This window comes from Camelus bactrianus, chromosome 8 (assembly GCF_048773025.1).
Source record: "Camelus bactrianus isolate YW-2024 breed Bactrian camel chromosome 8, ASM4877302v1, whole genome shotgun sequence".
NCBI lineage: Eukaryota > Metazoa > Chordata > Mammalia > Artiodactyla > Camelidae > Camelus > Camelus bactrianus.
In genome coordinates, this window is record NC_133546.1 from 31,508,379 (window position 1) to 31,527,547 (window position 19,169).

Below are 19,169 nucleotides of genomic sequence, written 5' to 3' on the forward strand. Positions count from 1 at the left end.
AGAAGAATATATTGTAAGGGCCAAGCATAGCAGTCAAGGTATTGTGTTTAGAGGACTTACTGTGGACTTACTGAGAGACCTTGGTGTGGAGGGTGGGTCCAGGTGGCTCTGCAGAAGTCCTCTGATCCGAGGCGATCCAAGGCTATGGTGAGGTGTGACTGTGGGCCTCCCTTTCTCTACCCTTATCTCCAGATCCTTTACTGTAAACTTCTCACATCACGATGCCACATTTCTTTGCACCTGGGCACCAAGATTTCTCACATTAACCCCTCAAAATCTAGCACCCACTCATACAGTTCCTTTTTCTGATCTTCCCTCTCCCCTGCTCCATGGCCCACGAATGAGAGAGACTCCTTCCCCTGGACTCCTGTATTGACTGTTCCTTCCAGCCCTTTTTGGATACTAACTGTTCTTCTTTTCTGTGCAAAGTTCTGACTAGCCAGTAATTGCTTCCTCTGTCAATGGCATTTTCTTAGACAATGACTAAAAATATAATGCTTTCACCTATTGGTGATAAATCTCACATTTCTGGTAGAAGATATAGGTGGGCTAGCAATGCCTTGGGATGGGGCAGGGCGGGGAGAGTAGGAATTAATTCCTGTGTGCTTCAAATTATACTTGCTAAATGGCCTCTCTTAGCCCTGCTTTACTGCTGGGACTTCTTATCCCAAAGACATGGCTCAGGGTGCCCTCTTGTGGTGGACAGGCATTCCCACGGCCCTTTTCTGGAATGAAACGAGAGGGAGCCCTACAGCAGTCCCTGTGTGACTTAGCTTTTAGCTTTTGTTCTCATCTTTATCAACACCTGCCAAGTCATGAATCTGGAAATAATATAGTGAGATGCTAAAAACAAATTTGAAAACTGTAAGCAGGGTCTGTCTCTAGTCTGGAATAGCCCACGTTTCTAAAATGTTTTATTGTTCTGTTTCTTCAGAATATAGAACAGTACTTAAAAAAATAGAACAGATAGTTTGAAACTATTCTTTTCGAATATTTCTGTCATCTGGAAATGCCTGTACATAAGCCCCATGACAGATCTGCTCGGCTGAAAAATCTGTTGACATGTCACCAGCCCTCAGAATAGAAGAGAGAGCCAGCAGCCCATGATTCTAGAAGGAAAGCATCCAGCACCAGGAGAATCACACACGAGCTGGAACACAGTGATGCACATATGTGGCTTCCATGGATAAGAAAGGCTCTGTGTGTGACTCTCTTAATTTTATAGCCCAAAACAGATTCTAATAAGTATCAATATTATCTCTCTTTTACTAACACAGAGTCCAAGTTCTGTCGTTCTAGAACTCAAATTAACACAGGACCAAATTTGATAGAAGCAGCTGTGGAGCTTTATAAAAATTAGCAAACCTGGGCCTCACCACTGGATGGTCTAATTCAGAAAGTCTGGGGGAAGGTTCCAGCTTTGGTCATTTTGTAAAAAAATTCTTTGAGTGACTGCAGTGTGCAGCAAGGCTGGAGAGTTAACACTGAACTGTGGCCCCCTGGGTGGGGTGTGGGGTGCTGCGGGGACTAAGAAGAGAGGTTCTCCATGTTTGTAAGTTAGTTCCAAAGTGGCAGACTAGTCGGATAGTGGACAGTCATGCTGCAGGTCACATTTCAGGGATCTTTAGAATTGATGGAGCTTGTTGAGGACACAGATTTGTCTTATTCTTCTTCCAGTCTTCAGGATCTAACACTACACCTGGTAAATGTGTTTAAAGAGTAAAGGAAGAAGGGGCTGAAAGATTATACAAGCAAGAAGTCAGAAGCCACCCCGTCTCATCTATAGCCAGGGTTGGCAGAGTGTAATGTGATTAAATCAATAACTGCTTTGCGGCGCTTCAAGATCATCCTTCAGACATTTATGGTAAATTAAATGTGCAATGGTATACTGAAGGCAAAGTTGGTGCATTTAGCCCCAGATTTTTTCCATTGCCAAGTTAAAATTCTTCTGTCTTCATATTCTGACCCAGGAATTACATTATTTAGGGATACAAGCTTCTTCAGATAAGCAGCATCAAGATAAATACGGTGTCATAGGACTCCTGTGTTATACTTGGAAGATGAAGTATTATCTCCCTCATTTGGACTTAAAGGAAAATTCAATTTAAGATCTGACAAAGCCAGGAATCAATGTCTCACACCCTAAACTCTTATCCCTGGGTTCTATTCCCTCCCTTGAACTCCTTGGAATTTTAAATTTCAAGGTCCTCCCCCAGGAATGAGAAGACCTGGATTCTATTCCTGGCGTTGCTAGTAACTGGCTTTGTGACCTTGAGCAAATGACTTAACATCAGGGCCTCTTTCCTCAGCTGTAAAATGAGAAGCTTGGCAGGACGATGTCAGGGGTTCTTCCTGGCTACAAAATTCTATGAGTCTGGAAGCACCTGCTAGTGATGTTTTGCACCCAATATTCCTCTTTCTCCCTTTCCAAGATGTTTTAGTCTGTGGCTTAATATCATCATTTATAAAGACCTTTTCCAACCCTTTCCAGGATTTTCCTTTTTGTTTCTTGACAGCAGCTCATGTTTCTACATTTACTTTACGTTAAATATTCTTACATGCATTTTTATGGATGTGTTATACATTGAAATAGGATTGGTATGACATGATACCAATGATTCTTCCAAATTCTCTCCAATGTATAAAGCAATAGTTTGAGTCAGTTTCATATTTGAAGGTTTAAATATTTCAATGGGCTAAAAGTAACCTGGATTATGCACCAACTTGCATTTTCTCCATAAGGTTTTCAGCCATTGTGACACCTGCTTGAAAATATCAGGCACTTCAAGATGTCGAAATATCACTGTAGGGCTGAGTATACCAAAAGTAGTCTTTAAAATCTATTCGTTTTATGTATATAACAGTAGGAACTTTTCTTAAAACAAAGCTTTCTTAAAAAATTTTTTTCGTGGAAAGGTTCAGAAGTACCTGTACGGAATGCTTATTGCCTTTGTAGGCCGTCATCTGATTGTGTTACTTTATTTCTTTGGGGTATGAAATATGGAATTTTAGCTAATATACATTTTTAAATGATTCAAATGAAAGGGTTGGTAAATACGAGAGTAATTGGTAGACTTGGAGTGAAATTCTGTCAAAGTTGTGTCCCTAGTTTTTGATCCTGTATATAATTTAAGGTCAACTTTACCGTGACAAGAAGCAGATGAAGCTCCTGCAATAAATAATTGCTGGGACATGCGTGAAAAGGGACGTTCATATAGGTACTATTGTGCGGCAGCATAGAGAACAGAGCAACATGATTTCTTCTGTAATTAGCTACATATTATCAGAAGTTCTGACAGGATTTAGAAAGCAGTCTTAATTTGATTTACAAAGGACACAAGGAAATTAAGAGGTCTGGAGCGGAAGAGAGGGAAGGGGGAACAATTTTATTAGATAATTCTGTATAGATGCTTTGGGGGACTTACTCCCCCAAACCCCCGCCACCTCCCACCTCCAACCACCACACCAGGATTTCTCTCCTCTCCTGATAGGGATGGAGGCAGAATGAGCTAACATTTCTTAAGTGCCTGACTCTATAAGTATCTCCTCACTGTCTTACAATAGCCTCATGAAGTAAATATAATAATTTCTTTACTCAAAGTTCACACAGATAAGTGGTGGCAGCAGAATTAAAACTAATATCTCTGTGACAAAATTCCAGGATCTTCAGGTGGAGAAACCAGTTCCAAGATCTACTCCTCTTCATGGTCAAGTTTCTATGAATTTCGGGAAGATACCTTACCTTTTAGAGCCTTGGTTTTATCAGTAAAATTGGTTAAATATCTACAGACCGTTTCTGTGAGAGTGAACTAAGATAAAGCTACATTAGATATTAGAAGCACTTAGCACAGGGCCTTGCAGAGACCTGTCTCCATGAGTCATCAATTATTACTAGAATTACTGTTGTTGTTATTGCTTTCAGGTTACGATGCCAAGCTTTCAAAACACAGAGTATGATTTCATTTGATTGTCCTACACGTACTAAAGTCCTACTCTGAGCAAGTTACTCTTAGTAAACTTTTTAGCTCCCCATGAAATATTTATCTGGAAGCAGCCAAAAATAATATTACAGTGTATACGAAATGCTTTAATGATCACGCAGAAGAGCTGCTTCAGACGAGGATAAGACCTCATGAGGTAAACTTTTGTTGAGCTTATTTGCTGAATTAGACACAACGTTGCTCTTGATGCCTTTTTGAGCTCATTCACACCAAAGGTGAGCAGGTCTGTGTGTGTAGAAATTCACACACAACCTGGACATGTTGCTCGGGAGGCAAGGCTTCCTAGCATTTCCAGGGTACATCGATTTGGTCATGGCTTAAGAAGCCTCTTCATGCACGTGGGATGCAGCACACCCTAACTGCAACAAGCACGTGGGCATCTCATTTGTTTTTTTTTTCCTTCCCACAACAGTTATCATCCTTTCTCTAGCAGAAAGATATCACTATCACTGTAAATATAAGCAGCCAGCTCTCATAGAATCAAAAAGAGCTAGGAGGCTGGTCTTTATATATTCCATTTCTGTTTTATTTCAAGACAGACGTTTGATACATTTTCACAAATCTTTTTGAGTTTTATATATATAAAATTTCTGGACTTTTGTTCTACCACATCCAGACACCAACTTCCAAAGGCACCAAAAGTTGCATTCTGACACAAGCTGAAAAGGGGAAAGAGAAAGGTATGGCAGGAGGTGATTCTTTCCTGTGAAAAAGGAGTTAACTTTTCCAAATGAACGAAATCTAAACTTGGCAATTGTCATCATGTGATCTTAACGCCAGCCCTTTTGGCAAGTTTGGAAATACTGGGCTCCCTTATAAAAGTTAAAAATGTCCTGGACCTGGAGTTGTTTACCCAGAGTGTGAGCTGCTCTAAAGTTACAGGGCTCTGGTTGGAAGGGGTGGCTTGAAGGCCGCCTCCGAGAAACTGACGTCACAGTGGCCTCGGCTGCGCTGTGATGCTGAGCTGAGCAGCTTTTTGATTTGTGAAAGTGGTAAAGGTTTCAAAGGGACTTGTCAGTCCTGCTCGGTTGAGTGGTTGGACTTACTTTGCATTCGTATCTCCTGCAAAGGAGCAAGATTCACCACGCTGAGACTTTTCTCTTTGAGACAACCAGCTATCTTCCCTTTGCTAGATTGACCAGTGCTTGACCATGAGCATAGGATTTCTCCCCAGGGCAAAAAGGTATGTTTCTTTCTGGCAATTTGAAAGCAAGTGACTAATTGCGGCAAAATATAGAGATGCTGCTGCTGACATATTTTCAACTACGGAGACTGTTGAAGTGGAGGGTGATTTCAACATCTGCCTGATTCATTGTGTGTGTTTGGGCTTAAACACAGCGGGGCGGGGTGCGTAACGGATTTTACTGACTCCCAGGCAAGAGAGGGCTCAGCTGCTGTGTGTGGATTTCCTGCTCTGGACTGACAGTGCCATCCGCTCTCTGAGACGGTGTTTTTCCAACGCTGCTTCTCAGTACTTTGAACACCACTTTGCCTACCATAGGATTTCACTAAATTTATTTATTAAAATGCTGTTTTCATTAAGAGAAGAATTTTTAACAGTTGCAAAGTAGAGTTCATGACCCTTGAAATTGCTGGTATTTGAAAATTGCAGTGAAAAATGAATCAGTGTAATTGCATCCAAGATAATGGTTTGCTCACTGCATCAGTGTTTCTGCAATTTGAGTTGAAATGCTTGCTATTCATAATGGTTTAATCTTCAGTTTGGAGGGATCCTTACCTCTACATCTTCCACTGTTTAAGCTGATTAATTTTAGATATCTCTTTACCCAGGCCGAGTGTGCCTTTCAAAGTTTTTGAAAGTAAGAGATGTAAAATCAGTGCGCCTGTATGTTGGATGTTTTCTAGTTGGAGTATATAACTGGAGAGAAAACAAGGAAGGAGAAGATAATAAAATGAGAAGGCAAAATTGATTTCTTCAGAATTGCATATGGTAGTATCCCCTTGACCCAATTGGAACATAAGTAACATGCTGAAATAGCAAGAAAGAGAAATAAAAAATTTGATTGCACATTTTTTGCCTTGTAACAAAATCATATCATGGCTGGCTTTGGAAATAGGCATTTGCAGTGAAGAGTAGGGGAGGAATAATATCTATTAATCAGTGGAAGTGATGCAGGTGATTCACAGGGGCCTGGAGAATGTTGGAGGCAAATGGTGCATAGCTTTGATAGGTATAGACATGGGAATTCCTAATTCCTTCAAAGTTAAGAGGGGACAAAGTATCTCCAAGGCAAAGGATTGTTCTAGGGCTTGTGAAATTGACAGTACCTACTGTGTGTGGCATTTGTATTGGAATATGTAACCGCCTACAAATGAAAAATGTTTAATGATATGAAAAGTAGTATGTTTAGATAAAGGAAGTCAGAGGACAAGAAACAAATACTCTGAATAAAGATCTCAGAAGAGAGAAGTTGCAACTGAGTCAACTCCCATAAAACTCTTTCATTTGTTTGGCTGCAGTCCACTTTTCAGTGGGAGAGATGAAGGTTGAAATGGGAACCACCAAGGTGTAGTAAGAATGGAGCACCCTTCAGACGAAGAAGTGTTACCATGGCCAACTTGAGGCTAACCTGGGAAATGACAGTGATTTGCTGTGAAACTCCTAAGTTGCTCTTGAATTTTGCTTACTAGTAGGGCCTAAGGTCAGCGGACTGTTTTCCTCCCATCACCTTACTTACGCAACCCACTCCCAACTCTACGACTCTGGCTTCCGGCAGTGGGAAAGGGGAAGCAGGTGAGAGTGGATTATGCAAGGCTAGCTTAGAGCGGTTGTGGGGGTGAACAGAGCATGACTGAGGAATGCAGCTCACTCTACCCTTGTACATTTGCTCTAATAAATTTTTATTCTGAATGAAATTCTGGAGGAAGTAAAATGAAATGGAAAATCAGAGAGACACAGGGAGTGGGGCCGACAGCAGAAATTCTTCCTTCTCTCCCACAGAGATACCAATATCTGTGGGCGAAAAAGAGTGCCGACTAGGAACAAAGAGAACTTTTGTATTTGCCTCAACAGAAAGCACTGAAATTGAGTTTTTGAACTGGCTTAGCCACTTTACCCCGTAACTTCTCATTATAGAACATTATGTCCCTACAAAATTGCCCTATTAGTTGGATTTTTTTTTTAACATTTAAGGAGAACTATAATACAAGCAGTTTTATCTAAGAGTTGGCTATCCAACTTTTTACTAACAATAAAAAAGTTTTCCTAAATATTTACCTTGCCGTGTAATCTGAAAACACTTGAAAACTACTGAGGGCAAAGGAAAATCATTAAAAACATGAGTTCACACGATTAGACTTGCTTCTGTCAATTTTCTAGTTAAATGAAAATCAAAATCATCAGTTTTATTCCAGAGAAAGGTAAAAAGAAGGAGAGTTGGGGGTGGGGAGACAAGAAAAAAGAGGGAGGGAGACAGGGACAGAAGGAAGAAACCAAGAAACAGGCATATATTAATCACCCGTTGTGATCTAAAACAGTGTTATTCACTTTGATTAATCATTCTCTTTCTTCACATTTAATCCTCAGAAAACTCTATGGACCCCATTTTATTTTTAATAGAGAAAGCAATATATTCAGCCATATTATATCTGACATTTCTGAGAAGACATGGATACTAGGGAGGTGAAATAAACTCTCCTGCAGAAATCGGCAGAGATACTGCTCTATAGGAATTTTCTATCAAAGGCTTGTTTTTGATCCATAATCATTACACTTTCTGGCACTAGATATTGCTCCAACCCTGGAAAGGGAATTGGCCTTTCTCTGTATTAAGTGATGAGATTGGCTCTTTGCAATTAAGTGTGGGATTCAATCTGCTTTGAGAACATTCCCTGGGTTCAAGTATAATCCTGTTACCAGGAACAAATCCGACTGAGGGTTTTCCTGAATGATCTTCAGATAGGTGAAAGAGAAAAGAACCTGGTGCCTTTTAACCCTGGTCTGGAAATGGTCCAAGAACAGTTAGGAATAAAAAGAAAAGTTGGAACCATTTGCTACATAATTGTAGAAGAGACTTTCTGATGATTTGTGAACAGTTACAGTGTTTAAAAATAGGATGAAATATGGACTATCATAGCAACTCTTCCTGGTAGCTTGACATTAGTCTGTTCTCTTTCCATAACTCCCTTGGTAAAATCTGCAACTGTCTCTTAATGTCTTAAACCACTCCATTCTTCCTGAGAAGTGTCAATCTTAAATACCTGCTAGTCAGCAAGGTAGTTTCAGCTCACAGTTAATTACATCTGGTTTTAAAGGAGTCTGCAGTCTCTGAAAATTAGCACTGCCTGCATTTCCTGTGAATAGTTACTTGATGAACCTAGGAGATTAACAGGCAATTGAGATCAATGACTGATTCACCAAAACAAACAAAACAGAAAATTCTTTATATTCTTTACTCTTCATTTTGTTAGGTCTTCACTGACACATTTATTTGGGGGCAACATGCATTTGCTGTGGCAGGTGTTTGTGGTCACTGTCTCATAGGATTGGAGGGTAGCAAAAGGGACGAAGGATGACAGAGAGGATGGAAAATGAGTCAGAAAACTAGCATGGCTAAGGGCGTAAATTGAGACATGATAGCATTTTTAAGGGCTAAATCTGAAACTACTTTTTTTTTTTCTTGACTGAACTCGTCATAGTTTTGTGAGTACCAAAGAAATTGGTAAGAATGATCAAGGAGTATCTGTGGCAGATTTTTTGAGAGAAGAGTAACCATATAGATCCTCATATTATCAGGGTGTTTTTGAAGGTGGAGCCCTGCATACAGATAGCAGTGACATTGTTATTCCTTATTAGTCTATTATAATTCATTAATAGGTTGCAGCTCAAAAAATATGTGTTCAGAACAGTTTATCAGTCAGATGTGCACATTCAGAAAGTCTGAAAAAAATGAAATGTCTTCAATGTTTATCTTATATTTGGGATATGAACTATGCAGCTGTCTTCTGTGATCGCAGAATGGGGCTTGCCACCTGGGTTGTGGGCTTCATTCCACAATGCCAGCACCCAGGTAGCTATCAACTTTTGAGAACTTTGCTCATAATTAACATCAGCTGCCACCTGGTAAGTTAAGGCATTTTGGTCATGGCCTAAAATGCTGAAGAGTTAGACTTCTTATAGTCCTGATTATCTTAGATGGAGAGTCAAACATTTTAAACATGTTTTCTACCCCTCAAAAAAGTATCTGACTTTATTAATAAAAATCGTTTTCAGTGGAAATTTTTAAAAGCAAAAATAGGGAAAATTTTGAATTTCGGAAACCACTTTGCATTCCATATGTCATTTAATCTTTATAATAACCTGTGGATAGCCCCCATTTTAATGTTAAATAAACTAAACCTCAGAAATTTTAGATGACTTAGAGCTACCAGTCAGGTATCTTAAAGTACATCTTCAAATCCTAAATACACATATCCTAAATGCTAGAAACCAAATTCTTTCAGTCACTGCTTAATATGATCAAGGATTTCCCTGAAAATGGATCAAAACATTTTCCTTAATTCTCTGTATTCAGTATTGATTCTCTGTATTCTGTATTCAGATGATATACATCAGGAAAAAAAGAGCATGGATACGTTTTAACATATGGCTTCCAGGATAGTTTTTCTGCTCTTACGTTTTACTTGATGAAGTAAAATAATGAAATTTTTTTATGCTTTAGTTTAGTTTCTTGCTGATACATTAGTCCAAGATTGACTACTAATGCTGGGGTCTTATTAATACAGTACACATTTGTCATGGGCTTGAACTCAATATAAAATTGAGACTGTAGTCCAGCACTGTCTCAGGAGTTTAAGTCACAGAACTATATGATCTGGAAACAGAAAGAGTAATTCTTTTTTTTTTTCTCTTCAATGTTTATTGTAGCAGTAAATTAATATAGAAAAATTTTAAGCATAATAAGTGGAAAAGGAGAAACGAACCTGTCATTATTTATAGATGATATTATTATGCACATAGAGAATTTAAAAAATAACCTATAAACAGCCTATTTGAATGTACCATGAAAATGCATTTGACATTCATCTTGGTGTGTATATATCTGTATCCAGAAGGAGTAATTCTGTTGCAGCAGAATATACCACAGTCGTGTAAATGTGACTATACAGTTGAATTTCATACTCCCACTCATGAAAAGTTCTATCTTTAGATTAGGTGGTTAGTTAAAGGAATACTTCTGTCTCACACATGCATTTAGCCATCTTGTCCACTATAATTTTGCTGTCTGGTCTCAGAAAGGGGAAGAAAAAAAGTGTGGACAATACTTGTTTTTTCCACTGTGTTAGTTTTTCCTTAAGCAGATTTTTCTGTCATCTCTTCTCGTCTTTTGAGTCCAAGTTTCCTATAGTTTGTTTGTGTCAGTGGCTCTTGACAAACTGATAAAATGTTTCCAGAAAGCACACGGATTTGGAACTCTCTCTTCTTATGTTTATATTAGGCTTTATTTTAAAGGCAAGTGAGACTGCTTCAAATAAAACAACTCTAAGCTTCCAAGAAACAGTTAAGAGAAGGCAGAGACGAGCAGAAACACCCCTTCACTAACACACGGTTGCCATGGACCTACATAAGCAGTGGGAGAACACAGAGACTGACTGGCACAAGGAAAAGATGGAACTACTGGACCAATTTGACAATGAAAGAAAGGAATGGGAAAGTCAATGGAAGATCATGCAGAAGAAGATAGAAGAGGTATGAGTTGATCTGTTTTGAATACATTGGAAACTTAAAACTCAGAATGAAAATTCTGTTGCTTGGCTTTTTATTGAAAACTATTTTTTCTTTTCCTTTTCCACCTAAAAGATGCATGTCTCAGTGATACTGACTAGACCCAAAATAGCATAACCTAACTCAATGGTATTGTAAAGACTATGGCTTATTTTATAATCTTGCATGAAAATTAGAACTTGAAATGTTGCTCTGAAATGTATCAATTTTTAATTTTCTGACTACAGTGCCTTGGTATCAAAAGTGAGATATGTATGTTGTGTAAGTTTTCAAATACTGGGCCCAGGAGGAAAACATAAGAAAAGCATAATGGTGGAATATATATTAACAAAATTATAATTGGGCATTAAAATACAGATCTTTCCTGACATGATGTATGACTAAGTCTACTAAAGGAAATTACATATTAGATAATCCAGTAGACTCAAAAAGAGTGTCATTTATCAAAAGGAAAATGGCAGTGGACGTGGTATTTACTCTGGCAAGGTGTGCCACATTTATTGTCACATTTATTAGGGAAGAGTGTGTGGAAAATTATATACTATGACTCTGACTCTGATACAAATGGTCATATTATCCCTTCAGCCTGTTGGAGCTGGAATAATTCCTTTAAGTATTTGCATTGATGTATAGTCAAGCTTATCCCAACTGAAAATTATTTATACTTACTTTGTTTTCTTATAACATTCATGCTATTGACTTATATGGTTTTGTGCACATTGCCAAGGCAGTTATTTTAACAGACTCCTTGGCCTTTATTCACAGACAAAGCTGGTGCTTTCTGTGTTTATAGTGCAAATATTTTTCTTATTAACAGACATGTAATTGGTTGTGAATAAAATACAAATTGGCATGCTTAAAGGAAAAATTAAAAAAAAAAGAGTAGCTATTAAACTATTCTTCTAAAATAGAGCTGAGAAAGCAAGTATGTTGAGGATAACTAAAGGTGGAAAGGAAAATTTGCTTCTTATCCTTCTAGAGTTTGGAAAATGCCTTTTGCTTACTTTCTTAACTCCTCCACCCAGAGGCTCAGACTGGAGATGGCTAGGTCAAATCAGAATCCACGACTCCAGTCCAGAGCCTGGAGTCATAGGTCACTGGCTCGCAAAGATCTGGAAGGTCCAGTTAGTAACAGTCTCAGATAATTCTAGCATCCAAGCAAAATAGTTAAGATAGGATCAGTCTAGCCAATTGTTTGAGCCACGTAGCTAAGACAGTCTGCTGTCTGGTTAAATTTGTTATTGCCAAATAATTATTCTGACAGCCGTGTAGATTCCATCTATGGAAAATATTAGCCTTATCAATAAGCAGGCATTAAACATGCTTTAAACATAGGATGACAGTCCATAAAAATACTGTCTCATTCTGCATCAAGAAGACAGAAGGATTGGAATATTTTTTTCCTTATCTTGGGTAGTAGCTGTGGTGCTCCTTACGGCACGCTGCCCGCAGTTTACAGCACCACACCTGGAAATATGTTTAGATAATGTGCTTACACAGAATGCCCATGGATGATGCTCTTCAATACATGAAAACTAGCATTGTGCCCCCCTTATCACACTAGTATATATAGTCCTCCCTCAGTAAGCACGGGGAGTTGGTTCCAGGAGCTCCCATGGAGACCAAAATTCATGGATGTGCTCAAGTTCCTTATATAAAATGGCATGGTATGCATTTTTTTCTACTCGCAGGTTTATACCTGTAAGAATTTATACATTCCTTCTTACGGGCTAGAAAGCTGAGAGTAGAAAAGATTGAGGACAACAGGAGGAAATTATCTTCACATGTCACAGAAAATCAAGACAATCTTTTTAGCTAAAATTAAAAATCAACAGCTGGAAAAAATATAACCTGCCACAAGCATAACATGATATTTGTCTTGTATTTATCATTAAGTTCTGTGTATTAAATCAGATACACTTATTAAGCCATAAATTAGAAAATTATAGATTTCCAGGTACACTCATAACTTCAGTGATTCCAAATAATCATATCATCTAGTGAAATCAGTGTTGGGTATTAAGATGCTAATGATCCTTTATTCAGCCACTATCCACAGTCATTGCATTTGCTATTGCAAAACCAAGAAGTACACATGTGGATCATTTGAAACCTAGAATAATTCAGATAGAAATCCTGAATAGAGTTAATAATGCTTGGGAATTTTTTTTTATCACATTGCAAGCTTTCCTGTTTGTCTCCTTTGTTCGAATGATCCGATAACCACTGAAAACAGGGCAGGGTACCAAATAACACCGATTAAGGATACCAAATAAATGGTTTTCCATCAATAATATTACATTGTTTATTCATACTTCACTGAAATCCCCGAGAGAATTTAAGATGTCAAATGAAATTCTATATAAGGTAAAGAATGTCAAAACTAGAAGAAAAAGATGAAAGGAAGACAAGAGGGAGGCTCATATGTGAACTGCATGCAGCAAGTCTGTCTTTCTAGTAACTAACAAAAAATGATCAGATGCATCTTTCTCAGTATTCAGAAAACAAAAGCAAACCTATTCCCCCAAAATAGCACTTTCTTCCCTGACTTTGCAACTAAAGCAATTTTGTTTTCATCTATGGCTCCTCAAATAGAGGACGATGCCACCAACAGTATCCTTGGATTTAGCATGGTACTTTTGAGGGCTGTCTCTTATAATGTCCCTCAAGGTCAGCCAAAATTATAATACCTACAACAGTTCAGTACAGATAATTTTACAGGGACCAAACAGTGGATTCATGGCTGCAATTTGATGCTATTCTGACTTCATCCAATGACAGATTTATAAGTATCTAGGGAAATAAATGCATATCCGTTAGGCATTAACTATTTATAGTGTTTCCCTCATCTGAGACTTGGGTAAATACTGAGCAGCAATAAATCTGTTCTCATATTCCTTGAATAATAGTGCAGATATGTAGTGGCTGTAAATGTAGTGCAGATATCGGTTGTGGCTGTAAAATGTAGAGTCATTTGCTTTAGTGGTTATCTGACAGTCGCTGGAATTTGGCAAGCGTTCCCAGAACTCTGGCCTGAAGAAAAAGCCACTTACTTTCACTCTTCAGGGATGAGCTAAGTATCTGCAAGTTAAATTAAGTTCTCAAAGAAATAATTGGGGGCGCACTTTAACATAGACTAATAGATGATCAAAGACTATTAGATGATACTGTATTATATAGGACAGGGTCACATTTGTTTTAATCAGCACAAGAAACTTTATGTTGTTGTTAACGGAGGTACTGGGGATTGAACCCAGGACCCTGTGCATGCTAAACATGAGCTCTACCACTAAGCTATACCTCCCCTACCACCAAGAAATTTCTTTTGAGTGTGTATAGCTTTGGCATTAAAAAAAATCTCAGTAATACCTGGCCCTCACCAACATAGCTTCCAAAGGAAGTATATTTTGGTTGCAAAATGTGTACTTAGGGAACGGAATGAGCGGAATCACTTTGTGAGATGGTCAACTATTTGGACAATTACGTGTTGGCACACAAGTAGGATCATATATTTTAAAAGTAGAACCTTAATATTAAACTCTTCTCTCTGCAAGCAGTGAGAGAGCATTGCCAGTAATTGATTCTGGTCATTGCAGTTTTGTTTACAGTGCTTCTGTGTCATGACATCCATATAGAAGTACAGGTTTATTTTATTTTTGAATGAGTTGATTTCTACTCAGAAAGATAGAAATTACCACCCATGCTCTGGCCTACTAAAGTAATCTTTATAGTTTATCACATTGTTGTTCTGGCTAATCTAGATTTTAGAAGCACGATTTGGCAGCATAAACATTAATACTCTGGGGTAGTAGACAGTAATATGGCATAGAGGACACAAAACAATGTACTTAGTGTCAAAAGTACTGACAAAGTGGATTAGGGAGACATTTTTATCTTTGTTTTCCTTCCAGCTCTGCCACGAAGTAAAGCTTCGGAGGAAAGTCAACACGCGTGAACGCGCTAAGATCATTGATCTTGGTTGTGAGAAGGCCATTCAAGATAAAATGGTGGAATCTTCTCCAAATTACCCCAATTCAGGACAATGTGAATTTACAGGGTTGAATCACAGGGATGATCTGGGAAAAAAAGATAACACAGAGCAAAACTTATTTCATGAAAGAAATCAAATGTGTAAGGAGCAAAAAGCTACCAAAAAATCCAAAGTAGAGTTCATGGATTCTTTGACCACAGATAAACAAAGGGAGGGTGAGGCCTGGCCTGACCTGAGGACTTCTGGGGGAGACAGTGGGAGCTGCTCCAGCGCCCTCAACACGGTAAGTAGGAGGGGTTGGCCTGGGACTGCTTCTAAAGAAACGTTTACATTTCAAAAGGCTAACATGCTATTGCTTATATGTATAAAGGCTCTTGAAGAACTTGCCAAAGTTAGTGAAGAATTATGCAGCTTTCAAGAGGAAATTCGAAAGCGGTCTAACCACAGAAGGTAGGCTGGTACATCTCTGATGATTTTATGCTGGAAAATAAAAAAAAGAATATTGTTTTCAGTTAATGAACCCAAATTGCCTCTGGCATCTCATTCACACTTTCTTAGGGAGAATTAGTAATGTGATTAAAAGCTGTCATCTTAGATAGGAGATAAAAATGTAAATTGAATATTTCTCTGTTCACTAATTCTTAAAGCAGATCTTCTAACTCTGTAATTTGACTCTGAGGCACACTTTACTCTTTTGGTGTTTAGTTAAGCTGTGCCCACCATAATAAATTAGCAAGTATCCTGTAATGTAGTTTTTGTTTTGAGTTTTTTCATGTTGAGTATTTGGCCAGTGGAAGAGTATACTGGGTTAATCTAGTTAAATACATCTTTAAACTATGTCAGATTTAACAGTGTGGTGTTTTAATTATATAGTGATGTTCTACTGAAATATTTTGAGTCATTTAGTTCTCATTCTCTTTATTGCCTACTGTTCTCTGTTAATGAGCATTTGTCTGCCCTTTATTGTAAGTGATCTCATAAGTTGAAGGGATATAAGTATGATTTATATTTATCAATATGATTAACTTTAATTTATGAATCCACATTATTGCTATATTTAGGTTTTTATTTTGATAACTCAGAAAATTATTACTTGTCTATTTTCTTCTACAAACCACATCACATATAAAGTTTTCACTGTCACTTCGTGGTCTTTAGAAAAAAGCTCAAAATCCTTAATATGTAATTGAAAGTCATTACAAGTTAACCTAATGCACCTGTCTTACTTTCCATCATCCTTTCCATTCTTGCTTTATGTTCCATCCACACCAAAGTACTCACTGTCCTCTGAATAGCCTTACTATTGTTTCTGAAGCTCACTTTGCTTATATGCCCTTTACCCATCAACAAAATTGTCACTTTTCTTTCATGTCCAAATAACACCTTCCGTTTGGTATTGCTCATGTCTCTTTGCGCTTTGATTCAGATTTCCATCCTACTACTTAGAATGTTATTTCAAATTCAAGGAGAGGAACTTGGGCTCAGAAGACGTAATGAATAGGGATTCAGTAGGCAAAGAGGATATAAGGAAATGGCAAGAGAGAAACCTATAGAAATGGGAACCCCAATAGCAGACACCCCAGAGACCACACACAGTCTAGTCTGAGCGTAGGTGAAGTTTCAGGTAATAGAAAAAATGAGAGACACAGTTGAAAAGATGTTTTGGGTCAGACTATGTATGTTGAGTCTCGCATACAACACTGGGAGGTAGGCCTTATTTTACTGTAAAAGGAACTTGAAGTTTTGGACTAAGGGATTTATAAAAAAATAATGTTTGAGGAAGTTGTGACTCCTTTTCCTGTAACAGAATCCATTGCTTTAGTCTCAGTGTCTTTAAGGGCTTGTCATAAATAAAGTTATCACTAATATACCATGTTTTATAACTGTTTAGGATGAAGTCAGATTCTTTTCTCCAGGAAATGCCAAATGTAATTAACATGCCTCATGGAGATCACATGATCAACAATGGGCAGTGCCTTCCTTCAACCAATTTAGAAAAAGAAAAACAGAAAAACAGAAAGAATCTGTGCTGTACCAGTGTTTTCCTAAACAATTCTAAGAACAAAAGTGGAACCAATACAATTGATCTGCAAAGAAATGAAACTCCACCAGTTCCTCCTCCAAGAAGCACATCTCGAAATTTTCCCAGCTCCTATTCTGAGCAAGCCCATGGAAGTCTGAAGGGAAGTTTAGACCACAGCAGCAGGGTGGCCCAAGAAGGTCACGGTGAACGGAACTGCAGTCCTCATTTCCTGTGGCCGCATGATGCGATGCCTACGTTGTGTCTAAATGAAGGGAAGACTTTGAAAGATGGTATCATGTTTTCTTCTTTGGCACCAGAAACCAAAATAGATAACAAGCCTTCAAGTAATGAGAATGTTGGACTTAGCATGTGGTCATCTGACATTGGGACAGGTGCAAAAAATAGTCCCTCTACACTCTGGTCTCAGAAAACCTGCTCTATTCCCAATAAACCAAAATATGAAAAGGCGATCCCAGATCAGCCTGCTAAATCTCATCCTGGTCTTCATGTAGGCAATGTCTACGGTTCCTCAGTGACACAGAGCACTAGCCCACTGAGAAGTTTCGGTTGCGGCTTTGAAAAGACTACTAGAAATGAAAAGCTGGCAGAAAAGACTGATGAATTTAACAGGATCGTATTTAGAACAGATAGAAATTGTCATGCAGTTCAGCAAAATCAAAGCTTCTCAGGATCATCTGAAGATCTTCAGCCCTGTGATACCTTAATTACTTGTGCAGGTAATGCTTCAGAAAGTGACACTGTTTCTGACATTCTGAAAACTAGCGCCCACGTGCCTGTGCCCAGGGAAACTGTGCCTGATAATTCCACCAAAAAATCCACAACAGGCCTCTTCAAACAAACACAGGAGCACGTAAGCCCGAGCAGTTACCGGAATATGTTCCAGGAGCATGACTGGAGACCAAGTAATTTGTCTGGCCGACCAAGATCGGCTGATCCCAGGTCAAATTATGGTGTGGTGGAAAAGCTGCTGAAAACCTACGAAACGTCAGCGGGGTCTGTATTGCAAAATTCTAAATGCTTCCAGGATAATTGGACCAAATGTAATTCTGATGTCACTGGTGGAGCCACATTAAATCAGCCTTTAGAAAAGCTCCAGATAGAACAAGAGCTTCAGCAAAAGACAGCTATGTGTGGGGCACAGCAAGTGAAGCAAGGAGTAGATCGGAAAAAGGTAATAGAGGTGAGAAAGCAATTTAACATATTTTGGTAGAACTGAATCCGTATTCAGCAGTGGCCCCAAATTCAGTCAGTTGCCCGTCCATATAAATAGAACATTGGCACACATTTTAACATTTTCTTAGTTCCTTGGCTCTTTGTTTGTGAACAAATAGAAACCTTAGGATTACAGCTCAATATGAACTTTTAAAAGTATAATTTTGTTTGTTTGTTTGTTTGTTTTATTGACGTATAGTCAATTTACAGTGTTGTGTCAATTTCTGGTGTACAGCGTAATGTTTCAGTCATACATATATATACATATATTCCTTTTCATATTCTTTTTCATTATAGGTTTAAAGTATAGTTTTTAAGTCTGAGAATAGCACATTATAATTTTTTTAAAAATTCTGAAATGGCACAAGGTAATATAATTAGGCTTAAGAACCTCAAAAAGATCAAATATTTGTTGTGAGCTTCCTTTTTGAAAAAAATATTCTGAATGTGCATTTGTTAATCTGTAGAATTTTATTCTATTGAAGTGTTTATATTTCTTAAAGTACATGGGAAATGTTTTAAAAATAACTTGCTCTTTTCAGTTATTAGCTATGATTGGGTCTGTCATTCCCAGAATTTGATTCGTGCTCTTCCTCATGGGATCAGTCACATGATTTAAAAAACATCATCTAAAATAGTGCCTTATGAAGTTCTTTTATTGTGGAGCTAAAAGGCAGTACATGGAAATAGAAAAATGATGTTGTAGTGTAAAAGGTTTAAGGTCATTATTATTTGTATAAGTTCTTTGCATGGAAATTGCCGTTCCCCCTGCCACTGAAAATGGGGATTTAAGTAAACTGTTAATCCTGCAAAAGAGTATAATCTTTGCTAGTTAGAGGAGAAAAATAGGTTGAAAAGATTGGTATTTACAGTGAAGAATTATCCATTAGTCCCTTTTATGCATAATATACAAAAATTTACAGGGTGCTGTATTGTTACAATTAGCCAGTGCTAGTTTTACACAGCACATGTGTATGCAGCATAGTTTTAGATCATGCAGGTTGCCTCCTTCTTGTGTAAAAAGAAAAAAATTGTATCATTCTTTCAAATCCTACAAAAGTATCAGTTTACATCCGTTTTATCAGAAACTTTGCCTGTTTGCCCAAGGTACAAATAATTATCCTGCTTTTGTATTTCATTTTTCAGTTGATCCCCAAAATACCTGTATGATTCTGT

The 19,169-nt window shown here is 38.0% G+C and overlaps 1 protein-coding gene across 5 annotated transcripts in view; it reads left to right on the forward strand.

Annotated features, from left to right (window-relative positions):
• The window catches only part of KIAA0408 (KIAA0408 ortholog), a 31,625-nt gene that overhangs the window by 6,350 nt on the left and 6,106 nt on the right, over positions 1–19,169 (forward strand). For 2 of the 5 annotated variants that reach the window (XR_012508625.1, XM_045524510.2), the window contains exons 1-5: positions 4,930–5,184; positions 10,460–10,710; positions 14,658–15,020; positions 15,108–15,187; positions 16,629–17,961. Coding sequence is in view for 3 of the 5 variants with exons in the window: in XM_045524510.2 (XP_045380466.1) it covers positions 10,576–10,710; positions 14,658–15,020; positions 15,108–15,187; positions 16,629–17,961 (1,911 nt within the window). In the remaining 2 variants the exon portion in view is untranslated. Of the gene's footprint in view, positions 1–4,924; positions 5,185–10,459; positions 10,711–14,657; positions 15,021–15,107; positions 15,188–16,628; positions 17,962–19,169 lie in introns of those variants that run through there. The other 3 variants (XR_006728454.2, XM_045524511.2, XM_074368395.1) reach the window with 3 other exon arrangements.